The 15,165-nt window shown below is 41.8% G+C and overlaps 1 protein-coding gene across 4 annotated transcripts in view; it reads left to right on the top strand.

Annotated features, from left to right (window-relative positions):
• Window positions 1–15,165, top strand: part of LOC126999882 (uncharacterized) — a 104,085-nt gene that overhangs the window by 77,659 nt on the left and 11,261 nt on the right. For 3 of the 4 annotated variants that reach the window (XM_050863003.1, XM_050863001.1, XM_050863004.1), the window contains exons 2-10: window positions 8,273–8,513; window positions 9,305–9,445; window positions 9,844–9,993; window positions 10,405–10,571; window positions 10,786–10,952; window positions 11,109–11,295; window positions 11,610–11,756; window positions 11,955–12,090; window positions 13,536–13,565. In XM_050863003.1, coding sequence (XP_050718960.1) covers window positions 8,273–8,513; window positions 9,305–9,445; window positions 9,844–9,993; window positions 10,405–10,571; window positions 10,786–10,952; window positions 11,109–11,295; window positions 11,610–11,756; window positions 11,955–12,090; window positions 13,536–13,565 — 1,366 coding nt within the window. The remainder of the gene's footprint in view (window positions 1–8,272; window positions 8,514–9,304; window positions 9,446–9,843; window positions 9,994–10,404; window positions 10,572–10,785; window positions 10,953–11,108; window positions 11,296–11,609; window positions 11,757–11,954; window positions 12,091–13,535; window positions 13,566–15,165) is intronic. The other variant, XM_050863002.1, reaches the window with a different exon arrangement.

The raw sequence follows: 15,165 nt of genomic DNA, 5'->3' as shown, positions 1-15,165 counted from the left end.
TTCTTCTTCTTTCATCTTCCTTACCCTCCCTCATCTGCTTTCTTTCTGTGGTATACTCTGCACCCTCTTCGTCAGTTTCCCATCCACAACTATACCCTCCATCATCTGCTTCCTTCCCTTTCTTCCACCTCCCTTACCCTCCCTCCTCTGCTTTCTTTCTGTGGTATACCCTGCACCCTCTTCGTCAGTGTCCCATCCACAACTATACCCTCCATCATCTGCTGTCTCCTTGCTTCCTTCTCCTTCTTTCATCTTCCTTACCCTTCCTCCTATACTCTATCTCGTGTCTCGTAATACACTGCTCCCTCTTAGTCAGTCTCCCTTCCACCGCTACTCTTCATCATATACTGTTTCTTTATTTCCTTCTCTTTCTTTCATCTTCCTTGCTCTCGTAATACACTGCTCCCTCTTAGTCAGTCTCCCCTCCACTGGCACTCTCCGTCTCATACAGTTTCTTTATTTCCTTACCTTTCTTCCTCCCTTGCTCCCTTCCTGTCGTACATCACCACTTTCTCCTCTTTTAGTCGCCTCCACTTCCCGTCCCCGCCGCGCAAAACACCGTCCCGTACATCATATCTAATACTATTGGTGTCATTTTCCTTTGGTGGCTCCTCCCTTGCCCCTCCTCGGCCAGTCTTCTTTATTCCCCTTAACTCGCTTCCTATTCTTCTTTTCCATTATTCTTTGTGACTGATTTACCTCTTTGTTTGTTAGTTAGTAAGGGGATGTTTATCTGTTTGTTTGTATCGAGGTATATGATCGTATATAAGTTTCCTATCGTCTTTTGTTTTTTTCTGTCACTTATTCTCTGCGTGGTCTCAAGGGTGTGTCAGTTTCGTTTAGTTTCCTCTTTTTCGGACTGTTCTTGTTTTGTAGTTCTTCCCTGTGTGTGTGTGTGTGTGTGTGTGTGTGTGTGTGTGTGTGTTTTACCTGTGTTTTTTGCTCCCCGTTACAAGTCGCTTCACAAACATGTCTTCATTAAGGTTCTTGTTGGCTGTTTTTTTACCGCAAGACTCCTCCCTCTTCCTCCGTAAACACGCTTTCTTTCCTTCCTCTTCTTCCTCCTCCTCCTCCTCCTCTTCTTCATCCTCCTCTTCCTTTTCCACCTCTCATGATCTTTTATTTCCCCCTCCTCCTTTCCCTGTTCTGTTCTTCCCTCCTCCTTCACCCCCCATGTTCTTTTCTTTCCTTCCTCTTCTTCCTCCTCCTCCTCTTTTTCTTCTTCCTCCTCCTCCTCTTCTTCTTCCTCCTCCTCTTCCTTTTCCACCTCTCTTGATCTTTTATTTCCCCCTCCTCCTTTCCCTGTTCTGTTCTTCCCTCCTCCTTCACCCCCCATGCTCTTTTCTTCTCCCTTCCTCTTCTTCCTCCATCTCCTCCTCCTCCTCTCTTTCTTCTTCCTCCTCTTCCTTTTCCACCTCCCATGATCATATATTTTCCCCTCCGCCTTTCCCTGTTCTGTTCTTTCCTCCTCCTTCACTCCCAATGCTCTTTTCTTCTCCTGTCCTCCTCCTCCTCCTCCTCCTCCTGTTCTTATATATCCCCCTCCCCCTCCCCCCCCATGTTCTGTTCTTTACTCCTCCTCTACCGCCATAGTCTTTTATCCCCCCCCCCCCTTCTTCCCCTCTTCCTCTTATTCTTCTTCCTCCTCCTCCCATTCTTCATCTTGCACACTACAAGGCCAGCGATGTGGCCTTCCTCCTCCTTTCACTTTTCTTATAATATAGGTAAACGTTTCCCTCCCTTTTCCTCCTTCTCTCCCTCCTCTCACTCTCATTCTTTCTCCCACTCTAACAAAAACCTTATTGTCTCCTCGTATCCGTTAATTATATGTGTTAAACTCCACCTGTTATCATTTTTGTTATTATTATCATTATTATTATTACTCGTATCTCGCCAAAGCCTTTCTTCACCTGTCCACCATCAACACCTCCATATTTACGATACCTGGATTACCTGTCTTACCTGGTTAGCCTCCATCCCATCATCACCTTTATCCGACGTATCTCACCGCTCTCTTCACCTCTCCTCCCTTCCCCCTCCACACCCGCCTCCCTCCCTTCTTCCTGCTGTCGCAATGGGAAATATTACCCTCAATGAAGAAACTTAAATATACGTTGATGCTCGCAATCATGAGTCGTGGGAAGAGGTGAGGGGAAAGCGGGGGAGGCGGGGTTAATTTCAGGTGAGGGAGAGGGGGGTTGGAGGAGGTGGAGGAGAGGAGGAGGTATAGTGGGTAGGTATATACGTGATTGGAGAGGGAAAGTGACAACTGAGATGGGAAACAGATGGGAGGAGGTAAGAAGGTGTAGGGGAAGGGAAGGAGAGGGAGAGGTAATGTATGGGATTGGAGGGAGATTATATGGTAAAGGAGGAGGAGGAGGAGGAGGAGGAAGATAAGTGTTCATGGAGAGGGAGAAAAAAAGGTGACAAAAGAGATGGAATGTGAAAGGATGCAAAAAAAAAAAAAAAATCTACGAATGCCATTTTAATTGAACTGGAAGGGATTGGGGAAAAAAATAGCGAATTAGAATTGAATACGAAAAAAAGAGATTAATTTGAATTAATGTATTTTATAACTACGTGCCAGTCGGTGTTTGCAATTTGTTCAACCCTAGATACAACATTTCATTTTTATCATCATTCTTCTTGTTCTTGTTCTTGTTCTTGTTCTTCTACTTATTTTTTTTCTTCTTCTTCTTCTTCTTCTTCTTCTTCTTCTTCTTCTTCTTCTTCTTCTTCTTCTTCTTCTTCTTCTTCTTCTTCTTCTTCTTCTGCTTCTTTTTCTTCTTCTTCTTAGTATTATTCTTATTCTTATTATTATTATTATTATCATTATTATTATTATTATTATTATTATTATTATTATTATTATTATTATTATTATTATTATTATCATTATTATCATTATTGTTAGTCTTCGCCTCTTCCCACTTTCTCTTTCCCACACCCCTTCCTGCGCCTGACACCCATTCCTTCCTTCATCAACGCTAACACTCGCACCATCAACCTTCGCCCGTTTATCCCATCACATAATGTTACGTTTAGATCAGCATATCCGTCGTGCACGCTAACTCCTTCAATATATCACGCCTGGAGCCCCACTTTCCTTCCTTCCCACTCTCTCTTTCTCTCCCAGCCCACACAAACACACACACAAACACAGTCCATTCTCCCCCTCACACGCTCTCCCTCCTCCAACACTCCCACGCTTACCAACGGATGAATGGCCGCTAAAACAAGTGACTGACGTTCCCCTGCTTCAAGGTTATTTACTCTGGTGAATACTCATTTTCCCGCCTTTCTTCGTAATCTTTTGATAACGGCGCAGCTGCTACATGTCTCCCCTTTCCTGCCCCCCTCCCCGTCCCTCCTTCTCGCCCCCTTCCCTTGCCCCCCTCACTAAATAGTTACGCTTCGTTACATCTTGGCGGTGGTAAGTGAGACCATTTTATCTGCTTGTGTTTGCGGTGTAATTTTTCCCTCCCGGCTTAATTTTTTTTCCTGCATGCTCTATTACGTTCAGCTGTTCGGAATGGTTTGTTTTTTATAGTTTTTTTTTAGTTTCTCGGCTCTGAAGTCTGGGAGAAGAATGCGAGGGACAAAACGCTATAGTGAGAAGAACGATGGATGGGAGGAAGGAGCGGCAGCTAAATGTCTTTGGAAACTAGATGAAAAATTCTGTTTTTTTAGGGAAATTACGAGAGAGAGAGAGAGAGAGAGAGAGAGAGAGAGAGAGAGAGAGAGAGAGAGAGAGAGAGACCTAACTGAGTACCGCCGTTTTTTACATATATAACCAACATACATTTACAAACAGCACTTAAATCTTGACCTTCACCACCATCACCACCACCACAACCACGGTCCAGCTACCACCACCACCACCACCACCGCTATGAAAGTAACAAATAGCTTGAAAACAATGACAACAATACCAGTGACAACATTTCATTTTTATCATCATTCTTCTTCTTGTTCTTCTTCTTCTTGTTCTTCTTCTTATTTTTCTTCTTCTTCCTATTCTTCTTCTTCTTCTTGTTCTTCTTCTTCTACCTACACACGAAAAAAATCACAGAGGGCGATAAAAATAAGTGGGCGCAGCAGTTTTAACTAAAGGAGTCTGAGGCAACGGGGTATTTTCGTTCTTTGCGCCAGAATGCAGATCTATACGCAGATTTATATATATTTAGCGACGGCCACTGCGCCTCCCTCCCCACGCCACGCTGCCGCCAGCAAGCTTGAACTGAGACTCGGCTGCTGTCTTTTTACTCCGCTGTATTATTCTGCATTTCGTTCCCTCCTTAAAAGTAAAATACGGATAGAAGACAGAAGCATTAAAAGGAAAAAAATATCACGAAAAAAAAGGTTGTAGAAATAGGTCTGAAAAAAGAGCTAAATAAAATACGGACGGAAGAAATAGGAATGAAAAGAAAAAGAGTTATATGTATCTGTTTACTCATTCTATTCATTGCCACGTCACTTACCACAGGCGTCTATTGCAAGTGTTGGTCATTCGTTTATAATATGAGACTGTTACGCTACATTTTATTACAGTATCAGTTTTCGCACAGTGTTGAAAATATCGTATTGCTGGTTGTCAACATAATTCCTTATCCTATATAGAACAACAGCATTCTTTTTTATCTCGGGAATAAGATTTTTACCGGCCACGTCAGCAGTACTAGTTTATATCGACTTTCAGTGATGTGTCAGTTATAAAAATAAGAAAAAGAATAAGAATAATGGCAAAAGTGACGATGGTAGTGTCTGCATTCCTGTTCTGTTGTAAAAATAAGAAAAAGAATAAGAATAATGGCAAAAGTGACGATGATAGTGTCTGCATTCCTGTCCTCCATCATCGCATCGTCCTCGCCGCCAGTACCTTTGAATGTGGAGCGCCTCGTCATACTGTCTTTGTCCCTAATGGTCACAAGCCAAGTGGGCGGCGACGAGTGTCTTTGTGTGTGTGTTGTTCCCGCGATTAGGTGTGAGGGACACTGACGAAGACGAATGGTGGGGGTGAGGCGATGGTGACGACGATATAATACAGTAATGGCTATAGCAATGTAGTAGTAATGGTGAGGGTTGTGTTCGTGGTGACGGTCGGATAAGGGAGTGAGTGATGGGTGGCAGCGGTGAGGGAAACAAGGCAAGGCTGAAAATATCCTGACAAACGAACACTCGGTCATCAACACCCGAGAGTTGTTGCATTGCCTTCCCTGGCCAGCTGCCGTCGCCACCGTCTTGTCCTCGTCACCATCACCGCCGTTACTTCCTAAAGAGGTCGTTTATTGCTTGTAATGAAATCCCATCCGCTGAATCACACTCGCCTCTCCTTCAGCAGCTGTTTCGTGGCTCTGGAGCAGATCTGGCCTCAAGTAAATCTGGTCAAGGCGTGGACGGTGTAAATTCGCAGCTGCTCGCCAAGTGTGAAGGATCCTGTGGTCAGACCGGTTGTCCCCAAGTGCCCCGACACGACACTTGCATCTTGTGAGGCTTAATTCTCTGTTTTGTGAAGGAACACTCCGCGAGGGGAACCTTTCGAGGCGCCGGTTTACTTGTGGTTTGGCACCATACTGAGGACAATACACGGCGCATATCGAGAACCGTTCCTGTACAGCCTAAATCCTAGTGTGTGTGTGTGTGTGTGTGTGTGTGTGTGTGTGTGTGTGTGTGTGTTAACAACCACCTCCCCCATCAAGTACATAACGCAACGCCCTAACAAGAGCCTTCCGGGACTCATAGCAGGATGCACTTTACTATCGGTTTGATCCTACGAAGTTTTCCTGGTGTGCCTCCCACCCCCTTGGTCAGGTTACTCATTCTAAGTAGCAGTTTTGCATCACTGACTTTCCTTGTAACTCAGAAGAAAGGATGAACAGCTGGATATGAGCCGGGAGAATCCAGTGAATGTATATAGGCTTACTTAACGATTTGATTGTGTTAGTGTCTCTTTGATAAGAACTTTGTACCTTTATAATGAATTCCCATACATTTACAGGGGGTAGTGGGACTTTCGTTTTTGTTCTTTTTGTACCCTTAGTAAAAAAAAAAAAAGGAAAAATTAATCAAGGGAAATGGCCGTGTATGCTTTACTGTTTTATTGGTATCACTGACACGCACGCGAAACACACACACACACACACACACACACACACACACACACATACACGACAGACCATGAAAGAATCTAGAGTATATTCGTCTTGAACATAATATCAATGCGTCTTTGGGTCATACTCTTCTGATATTCTTAAACACTTCAGCGCCCAAGCACACATACGTATTTGACACGGTTTTGGGCATTTCCAGGGGTAGTTTAATGACCCTGGTGGTAGTTTGACCCTTCTTCTATACCATGAACCTCAGAAAAAGACTCATGAGAACCCGATTGATCTCCTTTTTGGCGTTCGGAAAAAGTTGATGCGTGGGGAGGAAGCGTCTGAGCATATCGACCAATAGCTGTACCTTCACCATTCCTTCGTCAGAGAGACAGACAAAAATAGCTCTCCGGTACGTACATTTATCGTAGGCGTGTGCATACGTTACATCTTGCCCGGTTTACTTCCTGGTGTAAGTAATAGGCCTCATTCGCGTGACCGTTTTTAATTACGCGGAGTGGAAATTAATCCATTACCGGGGAGTTGTTAGGGAGCACGAGGCAGGCTGGTAATTAGTGACAGGCGTTTGCATGAAAGGGAGGTATGGGAGAGTGAAAGTGAGGTGCAGAATTAGAGTAAGGTTCCAAAGGGGTGTTAAAGGGAGTTAGGGAGAGGCCTTGAAAAGCATTGGCGTATAAAATTGCCCTATCTCCCCCCCTCCCCCTCACGCACACACACATACACACATACACTTTGACCTGTCTGTTAATGTGTCTTTGTCTCCTCTGCTCGTCCTTCATCCTTGCAATTCCTTCCACGTTTCGTTTTACAAGGCCCTAAACAACCCCTTCCCTTCTCTCTTCTATTCGCATCCTTTCATCCTACAGCCTCTGCTCGTCGCTCGTCCCACGCCCACCATTAAACTGTTAACCCTTGTTGCGACAGTTAACGTGGAGCGAGTTTAGTTTGTACGCGAAAAACCTTGCCGTGTGTCAGAGCGCTACCAAGGTCTTCCAAATCTCCCTAAGGGCTGAGTAATGTTCGGACTGGCAATGCTGATGGAGAGATGAGAGGAGTCAGTCAATGGACGTCGGTGTTTTCCAATGATACAAGGTTCTGGCGTTATATCCTTAAAGATTTAGGCGCCCCAGCGCGCTAAATTGAATAGGCTTTCGTAGGAGTTTGGGGCATTTCCAGGGATAGTTGTATGACCCTTCTGGTAGTTTAAACATTCCTTTGTGCCATGAACCTACAAAAACACTCATTAGAACGCGACTCATCTCTTTTTTGGACTTTAACTAAAAATAGTTGATGTGAGGGGTGGAAGCGTGAATCCCGACCCTGGTGTTGGTTTTCCTTATTTGAAGTAGGGGTAGTTGTATGACCCTTCTGGTAGTTTGAACATTCTTTTGTGCCATGAACCTACAAAATCACTCATTAGAACGCGACTCATCTCTTTTTCGGCCTTTATAAATGGTTGATGTGAGGGGTGGAAGCGTCTGAGAATCAATCCCGACCCTGGTGCTGGTTTTCCTTATTTGAAACGTTTGGTAAAGTTGTGTCAGCTGTGTTTCGTAGTTCTGCGATGGAGGTGTATTGTGATGGTGTGTTATAGAATAGAGCTAGGCCTTGCAGTGACGCCCTTCCTCTTCTTTCATCGATGCCGCCCCTTCACTCATCCGCCCCGACCTCGCCTCACCGACCTGTGGCGCAAGACGTGTGACCTCCAGCACACGAGACAGGTAGATCAGCCCTCCATTAACCCAGACGCAGGTAGATGAACTTAAAGGGAAAAAAACGGTTAGTCGGTACGCTCTGACATCTTCCGGTGATCTGGGTGCACAACGCTATAGACAGATTGATAGGGTGTTGAGAGGAACGAGTTTAGGGAGCGATGTTTCGATTGTGTCAGCAGGATTGGAGAGGAAGCGGCGGCGGCCTAACATTCTAACTTAGATTTTTAAGAGGAATAATGGGGAAAAAATAAGTTCCTCTGTTCTTACCATCATCTCCAGGGAGGTTTTTATTGTTACCCAGATGGCAGCTGTAGCGTGTGCCCCAAACTTTACCTTTACCTTTATTTTCATTGACTTCAGTGGGAGGATGATGGCTGCATGGTAATTTAAACGCCACATGGACAACACAGGTAAAATGTTTTGTGTTTACTGTTTCAGGAGAGTTGTACCTCCAGCAGGCCCCGGAGCTGTACCTGGAGCAGCCCCCGCGGCTGCCCCGGGTGTACGCCGCCGCCCCTTCTGGCGTGGACGTGACGGTGGTGCGGGCGGTGCTAGTGGACCCCGGCACGACCACCCGCACCCCCGCCCACGAGCCGCGCTTCTCCCTCCACCGGTCCGACAAAACCGACTACCGATTCTTCAACATCGACGAGAGGCACGGCAACATAACGACGTCCAGGTGGGTCTCCTCTTATTTGCATATTGTCCGCTTGTCTGTCGCGTGTGCCGGATGAAGCAGCATATCGAGACAAGGGTCGAAGAACTCCTCCGTATTCTTAATCGTTTCGGAGCCCAAGCACACATATTTGACAAGGCTTTCGTGGGCATTATGGGCATTTCTAGGGGTAGTTTAATGACTCTGATGGTAGTTTGATCCTTCCTCTATAATATAAAGGTGAAAACGACTCATGAAAACTCGATTCCTCTCCTTTTTAGCCTTTGGAAATAGTTGATGTTAGAGGCGGAACCGTTTTTTTCAGCTGTCCAGAAGATTATAGAGCCAACACATTATCCTTGATTGGCTCATGCAGTCCACTACCCTAGCTTACAGTTCTTCAGCCTTTTTCCTTTTCTTTTCTTTTTTTCTTTTCTTTCTTTCTTTTTTTTTTTTTTTTCAATATCAGGCTATGTTCTGTGCCAGGCTGCAGTAATAGAACAAAAAGGGACACCACATTATGTATACCTATATTCCTAATGAGCCAGCAATAAAGTTTGAACAAAGGGAAAAAACAGCAAATCTCCAAGGGGATACTGGTGTAGGCTAACATACACGGACTATGGTATCCACGTGGCCATCATTCCCCCGCGGATACCGAAGGACTTATGGCTGTACTTTTTTTTGTATAAGTCGAAGGGATTGTGAAATATTCACATGGCCTCATTCAAATTATCCTTGGTAGCTACTTGTGTGTGTGTGTGTGTGTGTGTGTGTGTGTGTGTGTGTGAATTAGCTTATGTATGTCCCTGCAGGTACCTTTCGCTTCCAGTGGGTAGTCAGTACCAGCTGATGGTTATGGTTCTGGCATCTGGGAGAGCCATCTACAAGAACTTGAAGATCACTGTCTCTGAATATAACAAATACGCTCCAGTCCTCAGCCTCCAGCATTACAGGTGAGTCAGGGGTAGGGGAGTTGGGGAGGGGAGGAGGACACGAAGGCAGATTACACTATATGCATGCAATTTGCAAGATGGCGCCACTATAAACACTCGCCTGCGCCAGAACGGGCTGGGCCGACCATCAGGACCCACCGGAAAGAAGCCTTGGACCGCCCATCAGGATCCATCGGGAAGAAGCCTACCGGCGCAATAGGCCGCAATTTAAAAAAAAAAAAAAAAAAAAAAAAAAAAAAAAATTACAGACCAAACCATTCCTACATTACATACAAGGTAGTGTTACCTTGAAGCCCAAAGTAAATGACATTCAACAGTCAGGGAGGTCCTGTGAAGCATATACTGCCTTGATGACAAATACATTAAGATGATTACCTTTGGATTTCTCATGTGTACAGTGCAGAGGTGCTGGCTACAGCAGGGGTGGGCACTCCCATTCTGCAAGTAGCAGCCACTGACCAAGACCCGGTGAAGTACAACAAAGACTTCCACTACTTCCTGGGAGAACATTCCGCCGATTTTCACTTAAATCCCTTCCTTGATCCCCCGTGAGTATCCATGTTCACAGGAATGTGTGACGTTAGTCGAGTTTAAGGTTCTGAAACTAATAGATAAAATCACACATCTGTTATACAGAGGTTTCACTAACTACACTGTGGATAATTAATGCTGTTCAGCATTATATGTGAATGAAGTACGGAATATGCATGAAACAAACCTGTGCCTTCCTACCTTCCCACTTTTCTTCCTACCTACCCACTTTCATTCCTACATACCCACTTTACTACCTGCTAACTTTTCTTACTACTTACACATTTTTCTTCCTACCTACACAATTTTCTTCCTACCTACTCATTTTTCTTCCTACTCAGCCACTTTTCTTTTTATACCTACCCTCTTTTTTCCTACCCTGTAGAGTGAGAACATTTGTAATTTTGTACTCTTGCACCTGTGGCCAGGGTGTTGTCACCTTTGAGAATTGATCCTCATTCGGGCGTGGTGAGGGTAGCCCGGCCTCTGGAAAGGTTTGCCTCGCCCCTGCAGCTGCTGGTGGGTGCTGTGGACGGCGGCTCACCTCAGCGACATGCCCTCGGCAACCTCACCGTTTACATCAGAAAAATGCCAGGTGAGAGATTTACATAGATTTACATAGAAAATCAGACCACACAGACCCCATGGTCCAGACTTGGTGGTCTGTCCTTAAACCTAAGTGATTTTACATTAATCAGAAGACTCCAAAACGTTGCATTTCTACTCTAGTTGATATTAAGTTGAAGGAAGAGAGAGAGAGAGAGAGAGAGAGAGGGGGGGGATTCATTGATCATGTTCATTGTTTTCAGCTCCAAGATCTGTACTTGTGACCAACACCTCAGAAACAAGCCTGACAGTGTGCTGGTTGCCTCCTGTCTTCAGCCACCCTGAAGGCTACATTTTGAGTTACAGTCCGATGGGGCACCAGAATGGTGAGGGGTTCCTCAATCTGACAGTGGATCAGCTCCACAGGAAGGTAAGGAACAGCAGCTATGTTGAACTCTTGACTTAAGGAATATGGAGACCTTGTATGTGTCATGCATAACAGATATATTTACACAAACAAGTTATTATTGTTAAAGTGCTCATTCTGTATAACTCTGATCTCATCATATCATTCCAATGGTGGCAGTTGTCCACATGGAGTGGTAGCCAGGAGGTGGCTACTAGGGGTGACAGTGTGGTTCCAGTCTACCATTACTGTGCTGTGGTGGGTGACCTGATGCGCTGGACACAATACCTGGTAGGGGTGCGAGCATGGGCAGGAGCTGAGATATCTATCGCCTCAATTTCTGTCAAGGCATCTACCATGAGTGACTGTGAGTACAGATTTTACTAGTCTGTCATGATGGTTACCCTTGTAGATATGGAGGCAGGATAATACCAGGCTAACTAATCCTCTATAGTAGTCTATACTACAATTAGGTAAATATGCACATGATTTTCATTAGGTGGAATCATATCATTTTAAGAGAATCATTCCAAGACCTGCCTGTGTTTTGGGGATAAAAGGCATAGAGTCTGTGAAAAGTTTTGGCATTTTTGTGAAAGAACTATTCCATGATATGTGTAAGAGTGATATGGAGATGTCAGTAAACTTCCATTTGCATGTAGCTACCCTCTTGCTCCACAGACTGTGCAGAAGGCGTGTGCAGGGCTGGGAACTGTACCTTGCAGCAAGACCCACCAGGATACTCGTGTCAGTGTCATGATGGCTACTATGGTGACAGCTGCGAACATCACAACCCCTGCCTCCCAGAAAATCCATGCCAACCTCCAGGTAACTGCATGACTCAAAACATGATCAAATAAAAGATATCTTGCTTACAATGATGTTTAAAGAAAATTACAAATGTTGGTCTTTTTTTTAAACATTTTTTTATCATTAGTTACTTACATTAGTGAGATTTTTTCAAATCCCAACTATATAATTATCTTTAATAACAGTAGAATATATAAAGATTTTTCTACCTATCAGGGAAGTGTCTCAACAACTCAGATGGATCCTACACCTGTGAGTGCCTGCACGGCTTTTACGGCCCCAACTGCACCATGTTGGACCCATGTATGGCTGTGTCTGAGAACCCCTGCGTCAACGGGGGAGTCTGTGTCAGGTGAGGGAGATGGCTACCACTGAGAAGGAGTGGTGTTCATATATATAAGTATAAATAATATATAAATAATATATATATATATATATATATATATATATATATATATATATATATATATATATATATATATATATATATATATATATATATATATATATATATATATATATATATATATATATATATATATATATATATATATATATATATATATATATATATATATATATATATATATATATATATATATATATATATATATATATATATATATATATATATATATATATATATATATATATATTTGTACAAATTTGGACAATACCCAAAGTATATGTCATCCAGGCTGCAATAAAGAGTTAGATGCACTGTTCAGATAAGACCTGGGTAGGAAACACCAATTTTTATCATGGAGAAATAATGCAGCCATTGCTAAAGACCAGACTTAAGTATATGTTTTATATGACAATTGGTTTTTTGCACTGAAATTCCTTCCCACATATTTGAAGAAAAAAATTCAATAACTAGAACTAAAATTTTCATATATAAAAGATGGAGTAATGCTTGAAATTAACAACCCTAAATGTTATACTACATCACTATAAGTCAAATAGTAAAAAAAAGGCAGCCATTGACACTTTATTCAGAATATGCTTTCTAAGCTTCATGACCCTTCTTCAGTTCTTTTCATATGACATGTACAAGAATGTAGCTCCGGTACTTCCAAGCAATATCGTAAACAAGAAAATTCAGACGATGTGCATGCCTGGTCGCTGCACTCATATACCATGCCAGTGCAGCTGTTGATAATATCCTTTTATACTGAAAGGAATCAACTAAAGCTTGCTAATAAAAACAGTGATAGTGGAGCATGGCATCAAGTCACGACCATATAGTTCATACATCTCCAGTTATTTTAGTGCAAGGATTATGTGACATTATCCCGCAGCTGTTTAAATGAAGCAGGTAATTCATACTGTGACGATGAATATTTCCTCCTTCAGGACTGCCAGTTTAGTGAAAATACAATAATAACTTTATCCACATAATATAGCAATTACCATGTGTGTTTACTTACTGATTAATGCATGTCCATTAACATTTTCAGTGGTTAATTGAAGGTTTTATTATTGTATTTAAATAATTCACACACACACACACACACACACACACACACACACACACACACACACACACACACACACACACACACACACACACACACACACACACACACACACATAACATGCTGATACTTGATGTGTACAGCAACCTATTTTCTTTAATGCTATTAATAAAATCAAACAAATAGATTGGTGTAGAGTTGGGTGTTTCTAATACATGTAACTAAAAATATACAGCACTGAGGCTAGTCAATTGGTCCTAGCTAATGATCCAAACAGACAATCAATAACTTCTATTTGTCTTTTTATATTACTTCCCAGAAGGTCCAAACTCCTTCAAAATTCTGCCGGGTAAGATCGCCATAACTGTAAATACGTGTGCTACCTGCGTACTTTGTTACACATGCCTTGTTACCCTGTATATATGTCAGTCTGAAAATGCCAGCTTGTTGTTAAAGTCACATATGATATATTTCAGCTACATACTTAAATGATCGCACAGCATCCTCCTGAGTAGATGTAAATAAGCCATATATTTTAAGGGCATGATTATACGTAGAAGTTGATATACATATGATATATCATTTTATTGTGACCACTTTTTCTGTGGTATTTAAAGCCCTCATCTAAATATTTCTGTAGTTACCACAAGCTTGACTTCGAATGTGCTTGCGCTTGTGAAGCCACATGCATTTTTTGAGTGACTGAAAGAAACTCATTTACTGTTTTTTTGTAAAATTATTTGATTTTCTGCTTTGCATGCATTATTATTATTTTTTATCTGAAGGCTTTATGTTATTGTATGTGTGCTGCTTTTTCTAATGATTGATGAATGTACTGAGATATGTTTCCTGTTTCTAATTCTTATTTCAAGTTACAAAATGATCAATACAGTTGATTGATACAGACCCCTTTCCAAGTTAAATATATACCATGTGAGATGTGATTAAACATTTTCACTGCAACCTCCCAGTGATAATTAAAGTATTACTTTGCCTGTGAGAACTTAATGCATTTTCAATCGTGGACATTATGACCAATCATGTTGAATGTGTCTAGCTTGATCAGAAATTATCCTACAGTAAATAATTTCTTTATCATTGCTTCATGATATTTGTAACATTGTTTGACTTAGTGACTGCAAAAGTATCTGTCATATCATAAATTATATGAAGAAAGGTTTTAAGATTAACAATTAAATGTTGCACCAGACACATGGACCAATGCCTCCCAGCATCGATTACAGACTTCTGGTGTAGGTGTGTTGTTCACACTGCCCAGTTGTTTAAAAATTACAATCCTATATCTTATCTAAGTGTCTGTAAATTAATATGTTATTGTTTGCATCTTAACAGATTAACATCCTTTAGCTGTTAAGTGCTACATGTTTGATGACAACTAAAGCATGGAGTACATGTAGTAATTTAGAGATAATGAATAATTTATTGTACACTTCAAGCAAACTAAATTGTTCATTACTGTCATTATTGTCACAACTTACACTTTAGGATTTCCCTTATTTTACATGATGTAAATTTTTCTTAAATCATATGGCAGCACATAGCATTAAAATGTCCCTTTTCTTATATCTGCTTTCTGTAGTATGTTGTGAAGTTCTTTGCAATCATGAACATTTCAAGCAGATATTTTTCATATTCCTGTGTGAAGTTAATATTTTCATGAATAACGGTATACATATACTCTTATTTCATGTATTCCTGTACACATTTCTAAGTTTTACAACATTCTGATGAGCATTAATGTACTTTCTTAGGTGTGCAAGATGTAATATCATAAATTGATTAGAATTTCTATCAACTTTTTAAATATTTATTACACATTCCAGAAATCATCAGAATTTATGTTTCATCCGAACAGAGAAGTTGGTAAAAACTTAAATAATTAAGAAAAGGTCAGATATTGCCTTGGTTTCATATATAAAATGTTTCAC

The sequence above is a fragment of the Eriocheir sinensis genome, chromosome 17 (genome assembly GCF_024679095.1).
Source record: "Eriocheir sinensis breed Jianghai 21 chromosome 17, ASM2467909v1, whole genome shotgun sequence".
NCBI classification, from domain to species: domain Eukaryota; kingdom Metazoa; phylum Arthropoda; class Malacostraca; order Decapoda; family Varunidae; genus Eriocheir; species Eriocheir sinensis.
Note: the sequence above shows the minus strand (reverse complement) of the source record. Positions and strands in the feature narration are given on the sequence as shown.